We start from the raw sequence: 26,860 nt of genomic DNA, 5'->3' as shown, positions 1-26,860 counted from the left end.
CACAAGCACAAAGAAGTGCTTTTGGTTATGGTGAGAACGTGGAAAAGTGTCAGAGTCTATCTCAAATTCACAAGAGCCTGTACCACTAACCTGCTCATCCCTGAGTACCCACCTACTAACCACAAGTGCCTGTAGCTCATCGTGTGCTTCCTGCCAATCTTTCCCTTAAACAGTGAAACAGGGAGTCCTGAATTTGCAGACTCACAGCATTGGTGCTCTCATACTCCCTGCAGTTGATGTCAGGCTTTACACATGTAGAGTAGAGGAGGAAATCGCCTTTGCCAGAGGCCCAAACCTCATTGTGCACGTGCAGTACAGCCCCACACAGGACTGATGGCCAGCACACGGGCATAAAATACAGCGCCCTGCCATAAAACATGCACTGCTAGTCTATATATTTTGCAATCCCTTTAAAGATTTTTTTTCTTTAAACCCCTCACCCTAGCTCCCTCCCCGTTCTCCCCCCAAAAAATTATTATAAAGAATTATTGCCATTAGTACGTCTTTCCCAGTGAAAGGAGAAAATCGCCTCATTCATAATTTATACCCTCAATTACTATTAATAAAGAAATATTTCAGCAGAAAATCGCCTGGGAAAATTACACGTAACATTGCATTAACATTCTATTTGAACATTTTCATCACATTTGTTATAGAGTTAATAAGAGGGATATGCTCCCCTGACTTCTTCATGAAATTATGGGCTGCCTATGATAGTTTAATCTTTTAGACTTTATATAATATATTCACTTTACTAATTGAGCTATCCAAGGAGCAGTTAGGGATGTTCTTAAACGTGGAAGACAAAGTAATCAGGGCCGTGACTTCCTGACAAGAAGATCTTCTTCCGGAGATGAGGAGCTGCACGTGTGAGGGGCATACACGTCTGTGTGTGCAGATGTGCCACTCTGTTAGCCCTTCCCTTAATGTCCTGCCTGTGTTTGGAAGTGAACATGAATGAAGGGTGGAGGTGATTTTCTGACTTTTGAAATATTCCCCAAAACATCCATTTGTGTTTCAGAGTGAAAGGGGGTCTGGTGAACTTGAGCAAACTAAGTATTATTTTGGGTATAGGAAATGCCCAGCATGGGGAGGTTCTCAGGAGCAGTGCTTCATGTCGACAAGCCTTTATGCACAAAGTCACTCCCACCCACAGTCATGCACAGATGATCTCCAAAACTCTGGAGAGGGAGGTGGACTGGGGTGTACAACCTCTCTTCTGTTCTCCCTGGAGCTTCTGCTTCACCATGTGATGCCATTCAGGGCACACAGTGCAGAAAGCCTTCCCCCACCCAGGGTATGAACAAACCCAAAATTGGGCTGTAGGCAAGACACACTGGCACACTCTCTGCATCCACTGAGACCAGGCACGGGCATGGAAAGGCTGACAGGGCAGAAGGTGGCACACGGGCTCCTAGGTGAGAGTTCTCAGTCACCTGAAACCACTCTTTTGACTCCCAGCCTTTCCAAACTTGTGGCCAATGCTGACAGCAAGCCAGAGGTTAAAATGAGAACCTTTCATGTGTTGAGATTCATTAGCTGGAACTCATTAAACAGCAAAGAAGACCCCAGATGCTGCCAACCGAGTCCTGCCAAAAGGAGCTGCTGCAGGTGAGGCAGCCTGAGATGGCAGGAGACCCTCATGCTGGAGGGCAGGCAGGTGAGGAGCCATCACTGCACAGCAGACCAAGGCCAGTGCACACCAGCAAAGATGGGAATCAGTGTAGAGGAGTGCAAGGGGGGTTGGCAGTGAGCACCCCTCCTCCAGCTCCCCAAGGTTAGTCTGTTCCCAAAGCCTTCAACCCATCATGTCTGTGCAGGCTCAGCTGTTCAGACTCCTGGAGTGACACCCAGTTCTGTCATCCAGAAGAGGAGCTAAGCTCCTGCCAGCCTTGCCCTCCCAGCCCATGTGAGCCCATCAGGAAGAGAGGGGTGGATGAGTGACAGCAAGAAACAAAAAGTGACTGCAGGGTAAGACATGGAGCGCAGAGCATCCATGCATGGCTGCAAGTGCCATGCAGCTCTTCTAATGTCATCATGGTGGAGCATGGTTGTTCCCAGCTGGCTTCACATGGAGTGCACTGCACCCTCATTGCTGAGCTTGCAACCAATGTTTTCCTGGGTGGTGGTTTGCCACCAGCCAGCACAGAGAGAGGCTGTAGCCACCTGGACCACCACAGAACTATGCTGGACAAGCAGCAGCCCATGCAAGCCCACATCTCCTCACTGCTTCCCAGATAGGCAGGGGGCCACAGAGCTGCCCTGTGTGCAAGTACGTGGGGAGTGCAGGGAGTGCAGATCTTTCTAGGGACCACATGGGCAGCCTGGGAACACAGAGGCCAAGGAAGGTGAGGTTTGAACTGTCCACCCCAGAGATGGCCACTGCCTGGCCCTGGGCAGGATGGACCATGCTGTAAACAGGACAAGGCTTGTAAACAGGGCTCCAGCTGGGATAAATTTAGCCCTTTGGGGTTGCAGCCCTGGCGCGGCAGGACACGGTGTCAGGGTATTGTCGAGAGGAGAGAGGGAGAAAGAAGCTGAATAAACAAACACAGCTTGTCCTTTTTTCTTTTTTCTTTTTTTTATTTTTTTATTTTTGTCCCAGCCGGACAATTGTTGTTTCAGCCGGACAATTGCCCTGCAGATTGAGGGAACAGGCTGGAGTTCAAGTGAATTTGGCTTCCAGTGCTTCTCTTTTCATTCACATTGTGTTTTCACATCAGAATGTATCGTGGCATATGTCGGGAGAGTGTCCATACCTATGTGTGTAGGCAACTCCGTGGATGCTCTGCACACATCTTTGGGCTGGCCCACAGGGATAGGGGCTGCTTTGCATCCCAGATGAGTCTCAGCCCGTTGGCCTTTTCTGTCATGCAGGACTTGGCTGTCTCCCTTAGGCACCAGATTAACACCTGTGGGTGTCCAGGAACACACATGCAAGGTGATCTGTGCTCCACATGCATCTGTATGTGCTTCCAAGGGCAGAGCAGCTCTGGAGGTGTCCCTCCAGAGCAGAGGGACACTGTAGAGTTGAAAATCTGCAGAACTTTAGAAATAGAGATCAGGACTCGAGTTCCTCTTCACTTTTTCTGTCACAGGGTTTGGACAAGTCATATTCCCTTGGCAAAATCATCTGTGATCTCTGGAGCAAAGGGCATTTTCTTCCAGTCCTGCTCTGTGAGCACCCAAGTCTTTTTCTAAAGGCCATGTTTAGAGGCAGCCTAATTTTCACATCTTAATTTTATTTTTCTCACATCTTTCTCTGACACTCACCTACACACACATGCTTCTATTGGAAAAACGATTTTAATACCCATGGCACATTGTCCTGGTGTGATATAAAATCCAATGACATGTGGCATTTGGAAAAGGTCACTTCCCCCATCAGGATTCATTATCCTACCTCATCCTGGGGAGCCATGGAGTTGCCCCCTCCTCTGCAGACCCTTTGCCCCCTCCTTGGCTACAGGAGGCAAGCAGGGAGAGGGGATGAGGGACTGGGTGGCTGTGCCATGGACCTTGGCAATGTCAGGCAGTTTCTGCAGTGAGGGTTCTTGTTTCTCATTTGATGTCCCTGCACTTCCTGGTACCTTGATTTTCCTCCTGCCACACAGAAGGACTTACAGGAATGTGCTGCTGGGAAAGCGCTGTGGGGTGCACGGGTCTGGGCTTGGCTTTTGCTTGCCTCCCCCTGCTCACTGCTCCTTGTCTGTTCCCTGTCGAGTCAGAGCTGGCACTTGTGGAGCCTTTGCTCTGCTCAGTTTCATAAGGGAAACGCTCCCCTTCCCTGTTTCACTTGTCCAAATTTTTGGCTGGGCTGGCTGGGAAGTCCCTGTTCGTGTCAGTGCTCACTGCCACCTAGACAGAACTGAGAAGAGAAACTGGGGAACACATGGAAAGCCCAGCTCCTCACCAGCATCCCCACCAAGGATGGGGATGCTCATATCAGGGCAGTAGTAACAATCTCTCCTGGAGTCTGGAGGGTGGCGGGGTGTGGGTCAGACTGGCTGTGGAGGTTGTCCTTGTGGAGGCAAGGGTTCTTGAGGGATGAAGTCCCTTGCAGAGCAGAGCATGGATTGCTCCCCATGGGCTGTTCCATGGGAAAGGAACTCGGAGCCAGGACTTTTCCACTTGTTCACTAACTACCTTGGGCACCTTGGCCAAGTCATAACCCTGTTCCCCACCTAGAAGGGAGGGGAGAGGTGAGGGTGGGTGCACTGAGCATGCAGTGGGCTCCAGGCTTAGTGGGAAGGGCAGGAAGAGGGAAACAGGAGCAGTTTTTACTGAGGAGAGAAGGATTATATTTGCAGTGGAGAGTGGGCTTTAATGCTTGATGAAAATGGCTTCTCAGAGTGCTGAGGGTGGTGGTGACTGGAGCCCCTTCCTACCATATAAACACCAATGAGTTATGGATACCCCAGCCTCTAATTACACAGTCAGCCCCAAATAGGCTGTGTCTAACGAGGCTGACAGACTAATATCTCAAGAAACCCTAATGTGTTATCACCTCTTGCTGTATGACCTCATATTTATAACTGCTGTGGTGGGAGGTTGAGAAATGTCCTTCTCTTCCCCAGGCCCCCTCCCCAACTTTCCCCCCCCCCCCAGAGCAGCAGCTCTTCAGCCTCATCTGTTAGGATCAGGAGGAGAGAGGCGACTTCTCTCCATCCATCATCAGAGGAGTTCACGCTATTAGATGATTAAAGACATTTTTTATAATATTTGGAAGAGGCTGTGAAATGTCTCTCAAACAGTGTGATTAATGCCTGCTTAACCCTTTCCTGGCTGGGATGACGTGGTGGGGAGGCAGGTGCATCCCAGGGCAGGACTCCCTGGGCATCTCAGCGGTCACCCAGCCGTTGGGCACCCCAGGCCCTGACAAGGTGTGATTCATGAGTGTGGGGCACCTGCAGGAAGCTCCGGCCTCCAGGCAGTTCCTAATGCACCCGGGGACTTTGTGGTTTCTGAGGCTGCAACGGTTGGGGCAGGAGGAAGCCCTGTCTGCCCCCTCTCCAGCACTTACACAAGAGGCCCCAGGGTTGTGCCAGGTCTGCAAGCTGAACCATTCCACACTGATGCTGTGGGTTTCAAGGAAGGGCAAGGAGAGAGGGTGAGCAACCAGTGCTCATTCCCAGCTGGCCTGAGCTGGTGGAGTGCTTGCTTTCCTTATTTCCTGTTCTTTTTACTCTGTTGCTCCAGATAAAGTCTCTCACAAAAATTGTTGGCATCTAAGATGGCATCTTAGATGCTCCAGTAGGATCCGCCTTTAGGGTGTTGCAACCTTGCTCCAAGTTTGCCATAAAGAGCCATGGGGTTGGTGGACACATTCATGCTAAAATTGGTGTCAGCATTGTCTCATACCTGCCAAAGGTCAAATTACTGGTGATCCCTGATGTTGGTTCCCATGGGGAAGTGGAGATTTGGCCTCAGATGGGGGAAGTATGCCCACCTCCTTTGATCATAGGCACAATGTTTCATAATCTCAATTTCTTGTCAATTGATTGCCAGATAGAAGCGACAACCAAAGAGGGCCCCAGGCGTCTGCAACTGCCACTCATCGTATGATTTTAACTCTCCCCCTCTGTAAGTTTGCATTATTTTCTTCTTCTTGTTGTTGTTATCTAAAGAAATCTCCCCTCCCTTCCCCTCCGAAAAGCCTCCTAGAAATTCAAACACCCTTGTTGATATGGTATTCAATGTATAAATAGCTAAGAAGGGTTAATGCATGATTAATAGGTGTTTTATTAAAATGGTTAATCTGTCATTATAAAGTCAAAAGGATCAATAGATTTCTTATAATCATGGCTTGAAATCATCTTTAGCATCAGTGGGCTTAAAACCCTGGACAGGGCATTTAGAGGACCTGGGGAGTCTCCTGTTAACTCCTTCCAACTCTTTTGTCACCTGAAGTGTGACTGTTCAGATGGAGAAAAGTCAGCACAGAGCTACACATCCTGTTATGTTTACCATCCACCTTATTATTGATAGGTATTAAAATTATCACACCTGAGTGACAGAAAAGGGAAATGGAAAGCAGGAGAAACTGGGGATACAGCTGGATAAATGCTCTTTGTTATAGTCAGCAGCACCTGAGTGGAGCAAGTCTGGGGCATGGCCAGGCTGTCTCCAATCCATTCGGTGCCTCTGCAAAGCTGCAAGCATTGGCCAAGCATTGCCCTTCACAGCCTGGCTCCTTCTCTAAGCTGCACTGCCTCTACACCAGGGTGAAGTGGGGGGATTCCAGCCTTGCAGGGAGGTGAAGCCATGTCCCTGGTGTGAGGCAGTGTGGCAGTGGCCAGGGAGGACCTGCCCAACACCACCCGAGTGACCTCAGCCTCAGGGGCTGCTTTTCTGGCAGCTGGATGGTGGTGGGTCTGGTTGGCCCAGCCCTGTGGGATGCCTGTTCCAAGCTGCTGTTTGGTAACTCCAGGAGCACCGTGACAAATCGCAGAGACGCTGAGCTGCCGACCCCCAGCACCAGGTCTCTGCAGGAGGAGGTGCTGTTTAGACAGGTTGACACGGGAGCATCTGAGCCAGCCCAGGCAGGGGGAGTGCAGCCCCCCTCTGCCCCCTCACTGCCCGACACAGCATCCTCTCCTCCAGCAGAGGAGATATCCAGAGGTCATGCAGGGCGCCTGTGGTGCAGTCTGGACAGCAATGAAGAGTGCTGCAAGAGCAGCTGGTGCTGGCAAGTGTTTCCTGAGTGATTTTGGCAGCCTTGGCTGTGGATGTTGGCTACACCACTCATGCAATGGAGACCTAGACCTGCTGCCTTGTGAGCAGAGCAGATGTTGGTGTGCTGGGACCACTCCTGGTGGTCTGAAACCCCTCCCTGTGTCTCCATTTCTGCCTCCCAGGTGCTTTTGTGCCACTTTTGTGCAGCCTCTGGCATTACAAGTCTGCCCAGGGTTGGAGACTCTCACTCAGAGGCTGCTGGGAGCTGGTGCTCACTGATGATTTGGCCATGCAGAATTGCAGCCCCCCTCCCTCACTCCCTTGCCATGCATGGGGGCTCAGCCCCACTCCCCACCAGCTCTGCTCCCTGCCCAGCCCCACAGCCCAGGCCAGCCAGCTGGATTCAAAGCAGTCAAGGTGAAATGAAAGGCAAGGTCATCCTGTTACTTTCCCTTTCTCTTCCCTGCCTGTCGTGCACTCAACTGCTTCAGGCTGGCTTGAACAACGCCTGCCTCACAAGAAATCCCAAGTTTGCCCCATCCAGCTGGCAGGTGTGTACCTGGCACAGGGATCTCAGCCTGCCAGGAGGTATCACTGCCTCCACCTCTCACTCCTACCAGTGCTCTGCGTGGGGTTGGGCAGAAATTTTCCAGACTCCCTGCATCCAGCCCTCTCCATCCCTGTCTCATTGCTTATTTCTGGGCTATTATGTTCAACAGGGAGAATTTGTTTCTGTCTGGAGCAGATCCCCGGACAGTCTCAAACCTCTGAGGATTTATCATCTTGAGCTTTTGTTTGTGGCTGTCCAGGACCCTCTGCCCCGCAGCCAAGCTCAGATGTTTCTCTGTCTCCTCGACAGAGCCTGGTGGCCCCCAGGACCCTTCTCTTCCCCAGTGTCCACTCCTGCAGCTTCCCCACACCCTGGTCACACACATACATGCAAAGGCTGCTGCTGGGGGCAGGATGCTGCAGTCACAGAAGCAGGGGACATGTCCATCCTGCCTACCAGGAAGGTGATGGCAGTGGCTCTTTCTGGTTTTGCTTTCCAGGGCTGCCAAGGGGAGCGGCCCAAGGCAGAGCACACTGGGCTCCCAGCACAGGAATCTCCTGGGATCCTTAGATCATGTTCAGCCCACCCCGGGATTGGTGGGGGAAGCCTGGGCTTGTCCCCTTGTGGCCCCCAAATTGCATCCCTGCTTGGCTCCCTGCTCCACAGCCCTAGGCAGCTGGGAGGGCTGGGCACAAGCAAGGTGTGACCCCCCCTTGCTTGTCTCAGGGGCCAGCAGGGACCTTCTCTCATGTCGAGTACAGCTGAAACAGCAGCAGCCGCCTGTTCTGAGTGGCAGGAGGGTGACAGTGGGACGACTCTTCATCTAAGCAGATGTTCAGCTGCCTTGTGACCAGGGTGGGGTGTTTGGGGTCCCTCCCAACAGGTTCAGGTCTATTAGGACAGAGCTATTGACTGGCATAGTTAGCAGCTGGGGTTGTGTTTCCAAATCACCACCACTGCCGTGTTAGATGGGACCCCGCATGCCACCAGACCCCAGCTCACTCTCATCCTGTCCTAGAGGCCACTGTGTCAGTGACAGAAAGCTGCTCTGGAGGGCAGTGGAGTGTGACAGAGAAGGAAAAGGGTGCAGGGCTGGTCCACCAAAGCACCGCCCCTGCAGACCCATCCCCTCCCTGGCTGCCCACATTCCTCTGCAGCAGCGCCAGGAAGGGGGCGACCAACCTTTGGCATGTTTATTGACACTCCCTGAGTTCATACTGTGACTCTACAATCTTTCCCTGAGATTATTAAGAATTAATTGATCACTTTTATATTCCCCCCGATACCCGGTGCTGCTTTGCGACAGGCGGCAGGAGGAGGGAAGGGAGGCGGGAGGAGGGTGGGGTGTGTGTAAAAAACACACTGATAAATGTTAATTACTCTTTTACAGCCCTTGTCAAATTCCAGAGCAAGTCGTAAATTCATTAAACTCTAACGGATTAAGCACATGCAGCTTATTTAGTCGCCATAAACAAGATCATTTGGATGTTGATTTTCCCCTTTTTATTGCTGCAGCAGAAAAGGGGAAAAAATCAGATGAGGGAAGCAGTTGGTGGTTACGAGGGAGTCAGAAAAGTTTGGATTTATTTCATATCTCGTTTCCTTGCTCTGTGGCAGCTCTCTGTAGTGTATCAGCATTTGGTTGTGCCTGGACAGCGTGTCTCCAGGGAGCCTGGCCATCCCAGGAGCCGTGTCCATACTCCAAATGGTATGGACTGCCCTGGGATGGAAGGGCCATGCTGTACAAAGGTGTCCATGTCCCCGCCATGTTCCAGCGATGCCTTTATAATGCTGAGGCTCTAAAAGACCCAAGCAAGACCTGGATGAGCGGAGATGGGATGCTTGAAGACCTTTCAGTGACGTTTTTGGTTGTGATTGCTGCTCTGCTCTCCATCTTGCTGGGAGGTCTCCAAAGGTAAGTTTTCTCCAGCAAGGCTCATCCAGGCCTGTGGGGTGCAGGAGTCTGCCCTCAGCCACTCTGCAAAGGACTGTGCAGACCAAGTTAGCACAGAAGCAGCTCTGCCTATTCTGGGATGTTTTAGCTCACTAAATGCTATCCCCAGAGTGCTGACTGTGCCCAAGTGAGTGAGATGACCCCTATCAAACCCAGCCGAGAGAGAGAAGAGAGGAAAGGGAAGTCATGCTGTTGGGCAGGGACATGGTGCCTTTGGCTGCTCTGAACACGGGAACGTGGCCCAAGGTCTGCCAACCCACCCAGTGAGCTTGCCATCCTCTGCTTCCCTGTGTTAATAATCCAGGCTGACCTCCTGAGCTGTGGGAGTGGTTGAAGGAGAATGAGAGGAGGGTCATGGAGATTAATTAATACTCAGGACTCTAATTACGAGTTTCTTCAACACTGGACTTCTAATGAGGAACAGGCGCTGAGGCAGCCCTGAGTCCTGCTGCCCCCCAGCTGGCCCTGCTGAAACACCTCCTGCTGCCTTGCAGGAGTGGTTTTACTGGGAAAGGGATAGCAATTAGCCCCTGGGCACCAGCATCTCCCACTGCAGCTCCAGAGATCCAGGCTATGTGTCCAATGAGTTGTCATACTGCTGCATAATTCTGTCCATGCCTTGGGCTGAGCATTGGAGACCTGCTGCCATCCTTAGCATGCTCAGCTCTCTGCCTTGGTCCAGTGGGAAAAGAGCAGGAGGTGCCCTGGGGGAGCAGAGGTCCTTGGTGGGTGTCACAGCCTGGCTCTGTGCAGTGCAGGGTGCTCTGCAGGTGTGGTGCTGGCAGGAGCTGTGGTACTGCTGGTTCCATGGTGCTGTCACCCATCTCCAGCAGTGCTGGCCCTGGGACACGGCTCTGCTTCTCCAGCATCTCCCAGCCTCTGGCACGGCTCTGTTCACCAGGAGCTGCAGGCAGCCATGCACTGCAGGCAGCAGAGGGAACTCTAAACACCTCACTGGAGCTTGCTGCCTGGCTGCTGCCAGAAAAATTTCAGGCTCTTACTTTGCAGTCCTCGGCTGCTCTTCACCTAAAGGAGGTGACCTGAGCACTGGAGGGGTGGCTGACTTCCTCCCACCCCATCTTAGCCCATCTCTGAAATGGGTACACACCCAGAGGGTCTGAGCTGTGAGTACATGCCTAACTGCCCCAGCCCTGCTAGCCTCTGCATTTGCCTCTTGAGGGGCAGAGGGAAGGAGAGGAGCAGCCAAAGCACTCAAATAGGACAGCAAGGAGCTGCCAATCTTCAGAGCCCAATTCCCAGCAGGCATTTCCCTCCCTCAGCCCCTACATCAAGCTGGGGCAGAAGCATCCCTGCCCATCAGATCCCTCCGTGCTTTCCTGCTGTGTGGAGGTGCCCTCTGGAGATCTCCCTGGGGTTCTGAGCGCAGGCGGGGCATCCAGGGGTTAACGGAAGGAGCATGTCCCACGCTAAGCAGTAGCTAACAGCCACCAGCTAATAACTTTATGGCTTCAAAGCAGGGCATTTATCATGCTGAAGTTTGTTTATGCACAAGTTATATAGCACATTATACCAGCACTGTGTTTGGCTGATAAATTCTCCATGACAAGCAAGGCTACCAATGGGGGCTCACCAAGTCCAAAAGACCAGTAGCTTTTTCCTGAACTCTGCTTTTCAAGATAAGGGTGTTTTTTCCCTCTTTTGTTTTGCAAGGAGGAAAGAAAAGAAATTTGACAACCTGTAAACTTGAAAAAAAAAAAAAAAAGACACTTGTACTGGATAAGTTGCCCAGTGCCATGATGCCTCAGTGGGGGCACAGGAGAAGGTCCTGGTCCTGGTGCCAGGTGAGCTGTATTGGCAAGTGATGCTTAGGGGCCCATGGCCTCACTGGACATGTACCCAGTGGGTACTGACAGGCTCTGGGTGTTTCCAGGAAAAGCCTGTCTCAGTCCTGTCTGCATTCATGGAGGGGTTTTTTTGGTTTGGTTTGGTTTGGGTTTTTTTGTGTGTTTGTTTGTTTGTTTGTTTTTTGTTTTTTGCAAAAGTGTTAGAAGGTGCTCTGGCAGCTCTCTGGTTCTGCACGGTTTCTAAAATGAGCCATAATGGTAGCATTTGTCACTATTTTGAGGTTGTGCATGTGTGCAATTTGTTACTGCTTTGACACAACTGCTGTGTTCCCCTGTACCCCTTGCTCTGGGTTCAACTGCTTTAATCCCACCAATAATAATGACCTTCACATTTCTGGCTTGCTCTATCACAGGAGCCAAACCCACTTCGCAAACATTAACAAGCTCAGCCTCCCAACTCCATGCAAACATGATAGGCCAGGATTATTTTTCCTGCTGCAATGGTGGGGAAACTGAGGCATAAAGCAAGGAGCGTGCTGACCTCAACCCACTCAGAGGGGCACCCTTTGCTTTAACCAGTAGACTTCACCCTGCTCCAGTTTGGACAAGCGCAGGCTTTTGTAGTTCTCACCTCTGGTGGAAGACCTGGGGCTGGTGGGATGCAGTGAGATGAATCCTGATGCCAGGATTGGCATACCAACACCTCTGGAGTGCCACTGAGGGTTCTTGAGGCAGCAGCTGTTCCTCCTGCTGGGGAGTGGGACACACACTGTAGGGGTTGTGGTGTGCCAGCACATCCTGGCCTTTTCCTGTGGAGCCATGCCCACAGTGCTTGCCCCTCTGCCCTGCTGCAACAAGCAGAAAGCCCCTGCCATGGTCCAGTGTCCAATGCCCGGGCTGTGGGTGTGTGGGTTCCCAGCTCCCTGCATGAAACATGCTCTGGTGTGTGTCTGCAGGGGCTGCCCGTGAGGGCATCTTGGTGCATTTACCCGTGCACACACACGGGTGTGCACAAGCATGGACTGACGAGTGCACTGAGTGCATCTCCATCTCCAGTGCTGTGTTAGGATCCATCCATGGCTGCAATCCCTGGATATGGAGCCATCCCAGCCTGTGCATCTCCGGCTGCATCCCTGCTGCATCCCCCGCTGTACCTGCGCTGGTTTAGGCGGCGTGGATCTGCATGGCCGGCTGCGTGCGATGGCCCCTGCAGGCTGTAAATACTGGCGGTGTGGCGGGGAGGTTGAGCGGTTTATGGCCCCGGGTCAGGCCCGTGAATCATAAAAAGGTGTCGGAAGGAGCATTAACTCCTAGCCTTCGCTTGGTCTCTGTGTGGTTTCAGGCGGGGCCCCGAAGGCAGTGATTAAAGGGTGCACCTTCCCCTTTCAGTTTTACGGTAAAAGGAAAGCAGTAAATTAGAAGCCCACAGGCTGGGGCAGGCCAGGTCCCGCCAGCACAACAGCTAAGCAAGTACCTGCCGTGCGCCCCGAGACTCCACGGCCGGCTCTGCACAGCCCCCCAGCACAGCCCCCACACAGCCCTTCCCTTCCCAGGGCAGTCCCTGTCCGAGGGGCAGTGTCCAGCCATGTGGTGGGCATGGCAAGGACATCCCTCCATCCTTGCCCAGCAACAGTTTGGGGTGGCCAGGGCTGCTCAGTCCCACTCACCCCATAGAACAGCAGCACCTCTTCCTCTGCACCTTTTTATGACTCCGGCTGTAATTAACTCTAGTAATAAAATTTTTTGAATCCAAATAGATATAATTAACGTTTAATGCCCCTGTTTTCTTGCGAATTGTCAGGACTATTAAGAGCTGAGTATTGATTGAAGAGGCATATGTTTCTGCTGCTGAGGTGGGACTGCTGGCAGGACAGAGGCAGAGAGCCCTGATAAAATGGTCGGGTCCTGTCCCACATCTGGACCTCAGGACAGTGAGTTGAGGCTGGGGAGAGCTGGGGCAACATCCAGCACTGCAGGGCTGACCCTGGCCCAGGGAAGCAGGGAGGAGGGGAGGAAGGTTGTTTTATTTTTTCCCACCACTCAGCTATAGACACCTTCCAGCTCTGTAGTCTTTGGTGAGCACTCAGTCATGGGGTATTGCTGTCAGCATATGCTCTAAACTCACCATCTCCTGGAGAAGGTTTTTCAGGGACAGAGGTGTGAATATACCCTGTTCCATTCTCATACCAGATCCTGCAGCTGACCCAGCTTGCAGCTGCCCTGGCACCCTGGCTCGTAACTACCACCATCTGCCATGAGACATAGGAAACAACACCTTCCCTGAGCTGCTGCTGCAGCCAGTCCTGATAAGGCACCGTATGAAGGGCTGGGCCACTGCCAGACTGATTTCTCCCAGCTCCTGACAGGGCAGTGCACGCTGGCCCCAGGATCACTGCAGGTAGTGCAGCCCTTCTGGCCCTGGTTTCCAGTGAGAAGGCTGGGGCTGGGCAGAATGAAGCATGCAGCCACATGCTGTGCCTCTGTCCCTGGGCTGGACTGAGCATTAGATGTCTCTGAGGAGGAGAGGAAGGGAGCTTGCAAGATGCCAGGAGAGAAAATTCTTCTCCTTTCCCTTAAAAAAATGTGCTTTTTCCCCTGGGGAATGGCATTGCAGAGCCCTGGAATTGACGCAGCTGCCAGAGGTGATGGATGGTGCCAGCTGATGGAGCAAAGCGGGTCAGCAGAGCAGAAACCAGCAGGCACAAAGAGAGAGCCTCCCTGCTAACCAAGGCAGGCGGTGACACCCTGTGCCGGGGCTGGGCCCACAACAGCCCCCTCTCTGTTGGGCTGGAGAGTCAGCACAGCTGGAGTACCTGGGGTGCCATCCTGCGATGCCCCCGGCTTCACCCCAACTGCACCCGCCAACAAGAAGGGCCTTTCTTCATCTACACACAAGCCCTGATTGTTCAGAGCCTTCCCCTGCCACTGCCTTGTGCTTTTGCCCTTCCCAGAGATGGTTCTGGGAGGAAATGGAGGATTTGCAACATCTGCATGACCAGAGCTGCTGGGACTTCAAGGTTCCAAAAGGAACTGAGACTTCTCGTGTGAGTCCAGACCAGGTTGTCTTGGTACCCTGAGCAGCTCCGGACCAGGACTTTTCAGTTCCTTCAGCAACTGTGCTATGTGGCTGTGCAAGCCCACAATCCACCCTATCTCAGTTCCACCATCAGTGGCTGAGGTCCTGCTTCACCTTTGCAGATGTGCAGCAAAGAGTGGGTGCATGCATTTGAGCCATGGTACCCCCAAAAATTGGGGAGCTGCAGTTCCAACTGCCCAGGGCAGGTCCTCTGCCTTCCTTCCTGGCAGACAGGACTGTGCTGGCCATCTTGCAGATGAGAAGGGGGAAACTGAAATGTGGAAGCCTGGGCTGGTGTATCGGAGGGCTCTCCAAGAAGGGATCTGGCCACCTTTTGAGGCTGGCAGGAGGGACTGAGTTTTTCTAAATGGTGGAGGCAGTGGCTGCAGAGAGAGATCAAAAGACAAGGCAGCTGTGTAAAATCAGCCCAAACATCACTGAAACTTGTGTGCAGTCTCTCTTTGCTCTGTGAGACACACAGAGGGCCTCTGGCAGAGGATGGGACAGCAGCTTGCAGTGATGCCAAGGGATGCTGGCAGTTTTGCTGTGACTGAGGCTTACAGACACCCACTCCAGCCTAGAAGCCCTTTGCTCTGCCAGCAGGAAATGTCTTCTCCCCAAACGTTGTCCCCATTAGCCACTCATGGGAAGACAGGGTATGTCCCCCTCAGGCATGGGTGTGTGGGTAGGACCGGGAGGAGATCCCAACAAAGGCAGGCTGCACTAAGCTGTAGAAGGTAAGAGCTCTTTGGAAGGCTGGAGTAAAACAGCATGCAGTGAGTCCCGGACTTGAAACTCAGGACTACAGGATGCTCCCTGTCTCTCTTGTGGGGTCAGCAGGATCTTCACCTGCCTTTCACACAAGCACAAGGAAGAGAAAAAGCTCCTGCTTCAGCTGGGAGCTCATATATTTTTCTCAGATCCCCTTGGACAGAAGCATACAATGTCCTCCAGGGATGCATTGCTGCATTGTCCCTCCTGCAGCCTGGGGGAGCAGGTCTCCCCCAGATGTGTGTCAGGAAGGAGCCCAGGTGTCCTGGCTCCAATCCCATACTCTGTCTCCAGCTGAGGGATGTATGCTAGCTGAAGCTGCCAGGCTGAGGGATGTATCTCTGGGGGGATCTGGACCCTGAACTGTCATCTTTGCTCTCCAGCAAACCCGGCTGCTGAGCCCCTGTGCAGCACCGGCTGCTGCTCCAGCAGATGTGAGGAGGAGGAGGAAGAGTGCAGGAAAGGGGCTCAGCTTCAAATCGATTCTGAGCACTGTGATAAGAATCTCTTATCACCCTTGTCATTGTAATGGCTGGGACTGAAGTGCTGGGCTGAGTAGAAGTCGGGATTTTGAAGACCAGAGGTGAGGAGGAGACAGGGCACAGCAGGGAGCAATTGTGGCTTTAGAATGAAGTCCCAGGGCTCTGACAATCTGCTTGCTCTCCAGTGACACTCTAAACCAGCTTTCTTTTCCCAGCCTTGGGGCTGCTCCCAGCTTCTTTCTCCATCTTCTTCCAAAAAAGAAAGCTCCTGGTGACACAGATGAAACACAGTGAAGGAATGAGTCCAGCACATCCTGACCGTGCATGGTGGTAAGGGGCACACAGAAGAGCAGTCCTGGGGACTGAATATTGCCAGGAAAGACCAAGAGTGAAAGGAAGAACTGGGAAGTTCGGGCTCCCACATCTGCAGTTTCCTCCAGCCTCTTCCCACCTTCCCTTGAGCCAGGCTCAGCTCCATCTTTCTAAGGGGTGCAGCACAGAAACCCAGGTTCCCCCAGCCAATGGTACCCAGGAGCCAATGGAGCTGACAGGGATCTGGCAGGGATTTCCAGGCCTTTGGGAATTCCCTCTGTTCCCATTGCTGTCCAAAAGGAATGGGTAAGGGAAAGGGAGCTGCTAAGCTTATATGGTGGCATTAGACTACATAGTGACAGCACTGAGTACCCTCGGCTGTAAGAGGCTCCCACGGTGCCCTGCTGCATGTTCTGCCCTTAACCCCTCATGCTTCTTCCCTGCATTTATTACAACTGTTGATTGGGATTCCAAGGTCATCAAGCCTTGCGGAGGTGCAGATAAAATCTAAGGCTGCTGCAGTCCCTTGCATCTCTGGCCCCACCAATCCCCTTGTCTATCTACAATCTCCCTCCTCCTGCTAAGCTTTTCTCTGGCAGACAAGCCCCAGAAGGTTAAACAGCAGCAAGGCAGCTTCTCTGTCCTCCAACAGCTGCAGCTGGGGGATGTGTCAGCTTTCCACCCTGTCACCCTGCCCCCTTTGCGGTGTGGGATGTGTGGGATGCCCTGCTGCCAGGTGGGGATGGCCAGCAGGGGTCTCAGCACTGAGGAGGGCAACACTGTTCCAGAAGGCTTGCTGAGGGTCTGCAGCTGCCTGGGAGGTTTTGCTGCTGGTTCCACACTACTGGTATCAAAAAAAAAAAACCCTTCTTGAAAGATCCCGTAAGCCCCCTGCACATGGGTGCCCTGCCATTGGGAGCTCTTGCCAGCAGGGTGAGGTGCCCCAGTGCATGGCAGAGCTGGGGACTTGCACAGCAGGGGCTTTGTTGGACCCAACAATTGTTCTGCTGGGGAGGACGACTGAGCAATGAACTAGTTTTTGCTGTCATGGACCAGATCCAGGTTTCATGGCTGCTTGGTGGTCAGGGAACTGGCCCACCACTCTCAAGAGACACTTTAGGACTTGCACATTTAATTCCAGGAGGAACAGTGTCACTTCGAGAGAAATCGGCCCTACCAGAGGATTTATTAATTTCTCCTTCCCTCTGCCTCCTGACAGGAGCTGTGCTGAGATCCTCAGAGTCATCTCGCTAAAGCCGAGGGGAGCTTAGTGCTTAAATGGTTTTCATGCCACAGCAAAGTTTAGTGCTTGTCAACAAGCCCGAGGTCTTGCCAAAAAGCCTCAGCAAAACAGAGCAGCAGGGAGACCAGGAGAGTAGACACCAGTGCTGGGAAGGGGGGAGCACTTGAGCCAGATCTCCAAAGCACCTGCATACATGGGAACATCGCATATCCAGCTCCACATGTTCCCACTAGAAAATTCGGCTACCTCACACTCCAGCAAGGGTTGTATTTAGCCCAGCTCTTAAGTTTAAACCTCATGGAAAAACCTTCTTTAAACCTCACTAATGTGGAAAAGAAGAGCTGGCCTGTAGTTTTCAAGCCCTTGCTTTTCCAGGCTCTTGCAGAAATAGAGGTACACATGTATTTTGTGTGCTGTATTCACCAGGATGCTTTTCCTGCTGAGGTGAGCCCGGAGCTAGTGGGGCTGAACACTGTTGCAGTAACGTGCTGGCTCTGCAGATGGGGATAGCAGAGCTCAGAAACTAAATCAAGCTCCAGATACCACTGAAAAACCTTGCCCTGGGGAGGACAAGGAAGACACCCTCACCTCCTCAGGCATCCTAGCTGCCCTGCTGGGAGGAGGAAATGTTCAAGTAATTTTCTCTCCTTTTGGGAAGCTGGATTTCCTGGGTATGAATTAGTTTGAGCATGGGATAGCTCAGTTCAGGCTCTGGGACACAGATCTGACACAGTGTGGCACATGTCACAGGTGAGCTGGCAGTTCCAAGGTGTGGAGGCCACTCATTCTGTGCACTCCTGGAGAGCCACCCCACATCTTGGGGGCAGCACAAGGAGCAAGGAAGCACAGATAGCAGGGCAGGTTATCCCCACCCTGGGCATGCTGCAGCAATAGCAGCCCCAAAGCCACCTGCTCCTATGGGACCTGTGGGTGACAGTGGTTGCTTGAGTCAGACACTGGAGCAGGTTTTGGAGGAGAGCTGGGTAGCTTTACGGGCAATAATAGTATTTACAGCCCTACTGGCTGAGGTGCTGATCCACGGGGAAGAGAGACAGTAAAACAAAATTGCAACAGTGTCTGGCCTCCAGCCTTCTCAAGGGCAGGATTGGCCCCCTCCTTTTATTGAAGCATCCTTGGTGGACTGATACCCCATGAACAGGTGGGTCAATCCCATCTGGCACAGTGAGTGTTCCTGTGCTGGAGAGGTGTAAACTCACCTGGTGTAAACTCATACTTCTCTATGGATTAATTAAGCCCTTCACTTTCATGGAAGGTGTCAAATATAATTAAGCCCTTCGTTTTCATGGGAGGGGTCAAAGATTTCCTTTCCTCACCCCTCTCCATGGCTTTACCCTGACATCCACAGTGACTACCTTCCTTGGCAGCTTCCCTGCCTGATAGGCAGGGATGGCAGGCAGCCCTGCACACACCTCATGCTGTTTTCCCATCACCTGCCATGGGGCCTGTATGTTTCTATTTAGTCAACATAGGGAAAAGCTGTAAAACATATGTCTGCTTCCCAAGGAGAGGGAAAAAAACGACCCCAACAGCTTGGTCCAGTTAACAGCTTGGGCTCTTGACTCTGCAGTTGGCTTTACAGGCACTTTGCTTTGTGCTTCACGTTAGCTGGCCCCCATCTCTGGCTGCGCCAAGGTGTGCATCTGTGGGGAGGGATATTTGAGGGCAAGGATGCTTGTGGGGAGAAGGATGCCCCCAGGATCTCAGGGAGCATGGTGGGGCTGTGCTGCCCCCTGAGAGCAGGCAGGCAGGAGCACTTTCCACCCCACCCTTTGTGGGCTCCTGCCAGCACAGCTCCCCATCCATCCCATACATTTACCTAACGCTAATGAGACGTATTGATTGGAATGATGGGATTTGTAAAGGTCGCAGGGTTAAAGTACATAAAACCAGCCTTTCTGGAGCTGCAATATCAGGGCCGATGGGTCTGGTGGGAGAGATTAAAGGCCTCGTGCTGCAAGAATGGAGAGAGCTGACAGCAATTACATTTCAGATGTGTGCATAGTTATAACCCCCTCTCCTTGCAAGACAGGCAACAACGTCCCCACCACTGCAGAGCAGGTCCCCAACATCCCCCATCTCCCTTTCAAAAGCAAGATTTCAACATAGCAAATCAGGGAATGAAAGAATGAGAGAAAACGTGAAAGGGAAAGAGAGAGAAAGATTGAATACCCCCTTGAAGAGGTCATGCCCAGCCCTGTCCCTCTGGTTTATGTCCCTGTTTTGGGCTTCCCAGCTGAGTTGTTGTGGCACTGCAGTGTGCTAGAGTTGGTGAAATGTGAACTCTGAAAGCAGCATGGTCCCTTTTGTTAGAGCAGGACTCCCACTACTGGTAATGAGATCATCTGGCAGGTCATTAGAGATCTCTGTCCCCTGGAAAGGTTCTTGTTCAAGGGCTGGAGGAGTTCAGATCCCCAGACACACAAATACAGTTGGCTGGAGGTTTGTCCCAGATCAGGGTTAACAGGTCTTAGAGTAAGAGGCAAATAAATCTGGATATCACTTTTTCTAGATGTATTTCTCAGCCATATGGGAGACACACAGGAGCTCTGTCTCTTGTGTTCTCCTCTGGGCTGTGCCCATAAAAGTTTATTCCTAAATCCTCAGAGCCAGCCCAGCTCTGATGGAGCCATCTTATTCCATCATCCCTCCTTGCAGGCCCCTGTCTACACCACATGTTTGTTTCTTGGGCCAAAAGAGAAAGGAGCACAGCCAGGAGAGCTATACCACCTGGAGGTGCTGTACTTTTAACATTGCAGATTCTTCCAGTGGTTATGAGGTGCAGGGGAGTAAAATGTGCCTCGGGGTCTTTCCCGGGTCTCCAGAGGAAACGTGTAGACAGAGCCACAAGCTAGGCTAAGGGATATGCTTAGCTAGGCTAAGGATCAGTGTTGACAGTATCGCTACAGACATAGCAGCTGAATTATCTCCATGAGTGACCTTCATTAGCCCAGCTCCAGACAGGAGGAAGCTCAGCTCAGGGACCTTTCAGCCCCAGCTCGTCTTGACTTCACATCACCCACCGTTCCTCTTGCAGCAGGATTAATACCAGAGGTACCTGGGACTCAGGAGGCCTGGCTCCATCTGGCATCACACCAAGCCAAGAACATGAGCAGGGGCTTCATTCCCCAGGGATGAATCCTAGAAGGGAAAATAAGCCATTTACCATACAAGCAAAAAGGCACATTGCTCTCTGGCAACTGTAGCTCTCAGACTCACAGCCTTTGCCTGGTGCCAAGGCAGGACTTAGCACATCGAGTGAAGAACCAGTGAACTCCTGCAGGGCATTTCTGCACAGCAACATTCTCCTGCTGCCCACCCACACATGCTGGTGATTTAAATCCTCCCCCGGAGCCCTGCCAGAAGGACTGCCCTGGGAAGCAGGGGCTTCCCCAGCGCTGCAGCTCATCACCAGGCACTCACCCATGCAGCTCGCTCTTTATTTATCCCTCCCGCGCACTCTCTTTCCCTCTCAGATGGTAATGAGTGGTTTGCACTGGGAACTAAATGAAGTTGATTGCCCACTGGTGTCTGCCATTAGTGGTAATTAGTTAAAACATCAGAGTATAAACAGTAAATTGGCTCTAATAATTAATACTAGCACTCAAGCATATGAGAGACACAGAGACTGGGAGAGAATCAGCAGCAAGCTTGTAAAATCAGCTGGGGCTGCTTTAATTAAAAAAGAAGGAATGTAAGTAACACAGTATTGGAAAAAGGACAAAAGCCATCAGGATGTTGCTCGTTAGGAGTGTGGTCGTGTCTCCTCTGGAGTGCAGCAGGGCTGAGGACTCACCTCAGGCCTCGGGTACCTGCAGTGCAGAGGCTGCTGTATCCCTGGAATGCTGGGGTGCCACTTGTGTGATGAGTTTTAGCCTTGTTGCCAGTAACCTGGGGCAATAGGGAGGACTGTAACATGTGAATGTGCTCCTACAGATGTGAGGATGAGGCAGACAGGTGAGATAATCCCAGGGGATTTTTCAGGGGAGATCTGCTTGGATCAGATCTGCTTCAGCTGCTCTCTGCTTATTAAAGGCACCCTCCTCTTTCCTTCAGTGACAGATTTGGCCTGAGGTACCCCTTGGGGAACAAGGGGTGAAGGAATGGTGGATAGGTCCTGGTAGGGAAAGGTGGGCTTACTCTTAGAATATTTTCTTTTTTCCCACAGGTTTTGCTAACCTGCATCCTGCCCCTTCTTCCACCCCCCTTCTTGCCCCTGTGGACCTTGCTCTGGAAAGGCAGGGGTGTCCCATAGCACTCCCTTGGCAGAAACACCTTTGACCCTGAGTTCCTTCAACACTTCATTTTAACAAAAACCCACCAAACCAGTATGAAGCAGTGATGCTGGTGGTGCTGAGCACTGGGGGCTCCTGGTGATGGGGTACAAGGTGTCCCTCCCTGTGAAGGCAGGTGAGCTGGCCATACCCCCGCAGCCCCTGGCTCAGGCAGAGGTGGCAGAGCAGCGTTTGAGAGGAGGGGGAGGCTGCATGTATATTGCTATTAATCATCCCCACGTACGTTAACCATGCTAATGTCCTAAGTGACAATAGCCCATCTCAGCTCATGATTTAGGGTCTGTGAACGGAAGCTGGGCTCCTGGGAGTAAATGCGTGAATCCTCCTCTGGTACTAAACCTTCTAATAAATCTAACGCACACCAAAAAGCCCTGGGCACTAAATCCCAGAATCCGGTAATTGAAACCCTTACAGCTCTCAGAGAAAGGTAACCGGTGAGTGGAAGTGAGTGTATGTTTTTACAGAATATATATCCTATCTGCACCTGATTATCTCCAGCAGAGACAAAGGAAACCTGGTGCCTCCTCATAAAGCACCTTTTTCCACAGACTTTAGGTAATACCTTTGAAAATAAGAGCCAAGCAGCCTCATGCTGCAGGGGTTGACACTGTGCTCTGCAGACATGAGTGGGCAGGAACAAGGAGCTGTGGCTCTTTGCTGGATCCCACTGCTGTCCCAGCTGTTGTAAAATGCCACAGGGACTCTGGGAGTCCATCTGCCTGCTGCCCTGGACTGTTGTACCCTAGTGTCATGGGGGTCATTGGGCTGGCATGCCTGGGGACAGTCACCAACTCAGGCATGCAGTAGGCTATTAGTACTGACAGAGGAACGTTTCTGAGCTGTCTCTGCCCTACAGGATGTAGGGGCAGAGGAAAGGCAGGACATTCTGTGGGGCTCAGCATCCCAGCCGATGTGGGGTGGTGCAGAGGGGGTGGGGATTTTACCCCACAGCTGGGTCTCCAGTGCAGGGAGCACCTGGCTAAGCAGAAGCCCCTGTGCAGGTATGATCCCACCTCTGAGAGCAGAGGCACTAGTATGTCCCTGTTGTGGCAGCAGTGAATTTGGCATCCTTCCCATGGCTGGTGTGTTTCTGATAGCCAGTGCTGAGGCTGTTTATCGTTTTGTTTACTAGAGAAAAGATCATGTTGGTGTTTTATTCTGCTTTTAATCTCTGTTACGGACCACTCTGTAATGCCTTGGCAGGGGACTTAATAAATATAGTCATTTGGATAATGAATGGTGATGATAAAGGCAAGCTGGAGGAAGGTTGCAGAGGAGAGATGCTGCACTGGGCACCTGGTGGCATTTGGAGGCAGGAGGACCATGTCCTCCTGGGATCAATCCTCCACAAGGTCCCACAGCCCCAGCTGGTGACTGGGACATAGGGGTTGCCCAGTGCTTTCCCAGTTCAGCATTTTTTGTTGTGTGAGACTGGCAGGGATCAATGCAGACCCCAGTGTCCTGTCTGGCAGGAACCACAAGTCTGTCACCCACTGGGAATGGGGACGTCTTGTGCCCCTGGACCCCGAGGAGCTGGGAGCTGTTTGTGCATGCTGCAGCACCATTTCATGGAGTACTTCTGTGCATTGGCTTTCTGTGGGACATTTCTCAGAAATGAGAGAATTGGGACTTTTATTCACTTTCTCCCTACCTTTCATTTTACTGCTGCCTGACTGTCCCTCTATATTACTGTGGATCATCCTTGCAGCCCCTCTTGCCATCTCCCACCCATCAGAATCCTGCATCATTCTGGCCATGCCTCTGCACACCAGCGCAGCTGTTTTCAAGTGAGCCAGTGCTGGGCTGCAAATGAGCTGTGCTGGCTTCCCACCCACATCTCCCATCCCAGGGCACTGGGACTGTCCCCTTGGGACAATAACAGGACTGCCACTGCCTCTCCCCTTCCTCCCTACCAAACCTGTGGGGAGCCTGAGCACCCTCATTTCTCAGGTCACCGCTTGGCTAATGGTCTATTAATTTGTTCAGTTGTCCCCTGTGAGGCAAACTCAATTTCTGGCTGAGATTCCTCCCTGGCTGTCGACACGGTGATGGATAGGACGAGTGGCTGTCACCGCCAGCCCCGGCGCCTGCTCGGCACGCTGGGCACCCGCTCGGCTCTGCCCGCACCCTGGCGTGGCTCTGGTGGGGCCAATCCGCCGCCACGCGCCCAAGGACCTGTCTCTGGCAATGAAAAATGACAGAAATATTTAAGGACAAATAAGGTTTACAAACCCAATTTAAAATTATTATGGAAGGCCCTGGCTGCAGATGGGCCCAAGCTGATTCGTGGTGGCAATCAAATCGAATTTCCTTATCGTTGTATTATTTTAGGGCGTTATCTGGCCCCATAATGCAGTTATAAATTCAATTTCATCTGCGAGCATTCATTGTTTACTGTCGCCTGTTTGCTGGGGAAAATGTAAACACTTTGCAGCCCTCGGCTGCAAAATTAATTTCTGGTGGAAAACGGGAAAGAGGAAAAGAAGTGGAAGGTGCCCAAATAGAAAGAGAAAACAAGAAAGGTGGTGGCAGAAGTGCTGCTGGGCATGGCATGAGAGCTGGTAAGGGCACCAGAACCATCAGAGATGCTTGTACCAGTCTGCTGCCATGGCTGGCTACCACCTTGCTCCATGCTTGGGATGGCAGTGGATGGAAATGCAGGGGGATGGATGAGGATGGGCTGGAATTGATGGGACAGGTACTTGGGTGGCACACGCCTCTTCTCCCTGCTGCCACACTCCTCCTCTGTGCAGAAGGAGAAAGAAAATACTCAGTGACCTGATGGGGCTGCCAAGGGAAAGTTGAAGGTCTCCCATTAATTCCAGACTAAAAATGACAAATTCATCTTCTACGACAATTAAATGAAGTCAGTAATTGATGCTAATTGATCTTCAGCCGAGAGGGCTCTTACTGCTTTGCTGTGCTCTCCCTGATGCTCTGGCACTTTCTTCTCTTCCCCACTTCTCTCTGCAGCCCCCTGGCCATGGGGGGATGTCCCCAGGGCCACAACAGCTGCTTCTGCACTTGCCCAGCTCAGCCAGCCCTGTGCATCTTTTTTGGCTGCTCACTTCTTGGAGTTTGCATTTCTTTTCTGGTTTGGTTTTGTTTTTTTTTTTTTGGAGGCAGGTACCAGGCCTGGCTGTATTAGCGACAAAGGATTTATAGCCTACAGCTGTGTAGGTTTCCACTTAATTTTTATAAGCCCAGCATAAGAGCCAGCGGGGGGTAAAGCACACTTGGATTTTCTCTACTTAAAATATTACAGTGTTAGCACTTTTGCTGGAGCCCTGAAAAGGGGGCGGTGGGGGGGCTGGATGCGTGTGCGTGTGTGTGTTTGGGGTTTTTTGGTGTTGTTTTTTCTTCTTTTTTTCTTTTTTATGAGAGCCCTTTAATCTCGAGCCAATATGTCAAAATCAAATTAGGCCTTGGAAGGGGAGCAGGCTCAGCGTGCCAAGCTCGCTCGCTGGGTTGTAAATGTACAATTGTTTCTGGGAGCTGTTATTAAAGCGAGGTGACTGCTGCCTGCTCAGGGACCCTGACGTCACATCCTCCAGCCGTGCCTGGGAAGCAGCCCTGGGAGGAGGGGGACAGGGTTCGGCCACGTGGTGACCACAGGGAGGGGATTGCAACCATGGTGTCCCCTGGAGCAGGGCAGAGGGAGGGTGGCACCAGCCCTTGCGTGGATGGACTGCAGGGTGGCCCCAGCAGAGGAACCCCTGGGGACATTTAGGGACCCTTGGGGACTTGTGTCTCCACACAGAAGAGCAGGTGGAGAACTCCAGAAGGAACCATTGGAGGGGATGGGTTTGGGGCTTGCAGTAGGGTGTGGGTTTTGGAGGTAGAAGGGTTTCCTTAACCAGAACATCCCATGACTCTTCTGGAGAAGCAAAAGGGGCAGATCAGAGGGATTTTAGTTTCCTGACTAAAAGGTCCTAGTGTGCTTTGGTTGAGAGGTCCAGTTCTAGCCCAACCTAGACCCTTTCAGCAGGGTGGGGGGGCTGGCCAAGAGCCTCACCTGCAGAGCCCCATGCAAGGTATGGTATAGCATTGAAAATTTGGGAGAGCCAAGCCTCTCTGGGACCTTGGTTAGGGGCAGAGGGGGCAAGCCTTAACCCCCTGATGTAGAGGTAGGGTTTGGGGTGCTCTGTTGTGGGGTACACACTCTCCAAGAAGGTCATGAGCCACTTTCAGGGGGTCTTACTGTGGTGAGATGCTGCCATCAACACCACCATGAGTGTTTTGAATCCACATTTCTGCTCAGCTTTGCTGCAAGCAAAGTAACAGCAATGAAAATACTGTAAAGTATCACTGTTCTTTATCTGAGACAGTTTGTAATTATCCCTAATGCTGGTATTTGACATTATATTTACATTGTGCAGGTCTTTAAGGTCGTCATTCACGACTTTTTATTTCATGCAGTGGAACTGAAACAGGCTGGAGAAGCATGGGGGGACAGTGAGGAGGTGTGTTGGCACACTGAGATCTGTTCACTGCCCTCTCCCTCTGACCTGACTCACCTCCTGCAGATGCCCAGGCAGGTGGTCCCTGCTCCATATCCCCAAACCCCTGATTTCAGTGCATTGACATGGGCAGCTTCATGGGAAGCCGTAGGGAACTGGATGCTGTGGTGCCAGCAGTTTTACCATCAACACTGGGATGAAGACCCAGCACAAGGACAGCCAGCAGACCTCACACCTCCTCTTGGCCATGCCACATTGGGCAGGAGACACCAACTAATGTTCAGAATAATTAGTGCTGGTTTGAGGCAGTGGTAATGAGACGGAGCAAAGCGCTGCACTAACGGGGCTGTCTGGCCAGGAGCCAGGAGCTCCACACAGCGCTGGGCTGTCCTGGGTGGACACAAGAGCTCATTAGGAGCAAACTGGGAGACACCAAACATGATGCTGTGGCAGGGTGTCAGGCCCTGTGGTGAGCATTCCCAGGCCCCAAGGACCATGGGCATCAGCTCTCCATCAGCCAGGCAATGTGGCAGAGAAGATGTGCCTGCTGCAGGCCTCTCTCACTGGTGTGGCTGGGTCACCCTTGGGAGGCAACAGCATGGGGAGTTGTGTTCTCAGGTCTTTATGGGTCCCACTAAATTTACATTGTGCAGGTCAATGTAAATGTAAAGTAATGAACTGTAAATAAAGTCTGTGGCTGAAATTGGTGTTTTACAGGGGCTAAGTCCAGCTGCAAAGCTACAAACAAGTGAACTGTATGCAAAGGGACGATGGCACCTGTACCTCCTACTGAGCCCCGACGCGTTTTCAGGCCATGTTTCACTGGGTCTTAGGGAGAATGTCACTCACACCAGCTGCATCTGGCTCCAGTGCTGCTCATCAGCTACACAGGGCTCCCAACTCTTTGCCATAAGTAACTGAGACAGAAAGTAGTTTGCAAAGTGAAAATAAATTACTTTCTAGAAGGCACACAGGGAACCATCACTGAGGGCTGAGGTAAATGTAATACCTGGGGAAACTGAGGCAAGGAGTTATGCTTCACTTCATGTAACAATAGCCTGATAGAGCCAGGAGGAAGAGTGAGAGCTTTTGTGTCACCTTCCTTGTGTCTCTGCTGTTGGTGCCTGACATATCATGTAGGGACTCAACCCTGCACATGGGGCCATGGAAACCCCAGTGTGTCAGAGGCACCCAAAATACCCCCATCACCCCTTTTCCC

The 26,860-nt window shown here is 52.0% G+C and overlaps 1 protein-coding gene across 3 annotated transcripts in view; it reads left to right on the top strand.

The window, feature by feature from the left end:
• The window catches only part of RNF220 (ring finger protein 220), a 213,466-nt gene that overhangs the window by 77,731 nt on the left and 108,875 nt on the right, over window positions 1–26,860 (top strand). Inside the window, exon 2 of one of the 3 annotated variants that reach the window (XM_063407233.1) lies at window positions 5,509–5,583. The exons of the other annotated variants lie outside the window; for them this stretch is intronic. Within the exon in view, the coding sequence (XP_063263303.1) occupies window positions 5,509–5,583 (75 nt within the window). The remainder of the gene's footprint in view (window positions 1–5,508; window positions 5,584–26,860) is intronic. 3 annotated transcript variants of the gene reach the window in all.

Source organism: Prinia subflava, chromosome 10, assembly GCF_021018805.1.
Source record: "Prinia subflava isolate CZ2003 ecotype Zambia chromosome 10, Cam_Psub_1.2, whole genome shotgun sequence".
Taxonomy (NCBI): domain Eukaryota; kingdom Metazoa; phylum Chordata; class Aves; order Passeriformes; family Cisticolidae; genus Prinia; species Prinia subflava.
The sequence above is the reverse complement of the archived record's forward strand: the minus strand, read 5'-3'. Positions and strand labels throughout refer to the sequence as shown.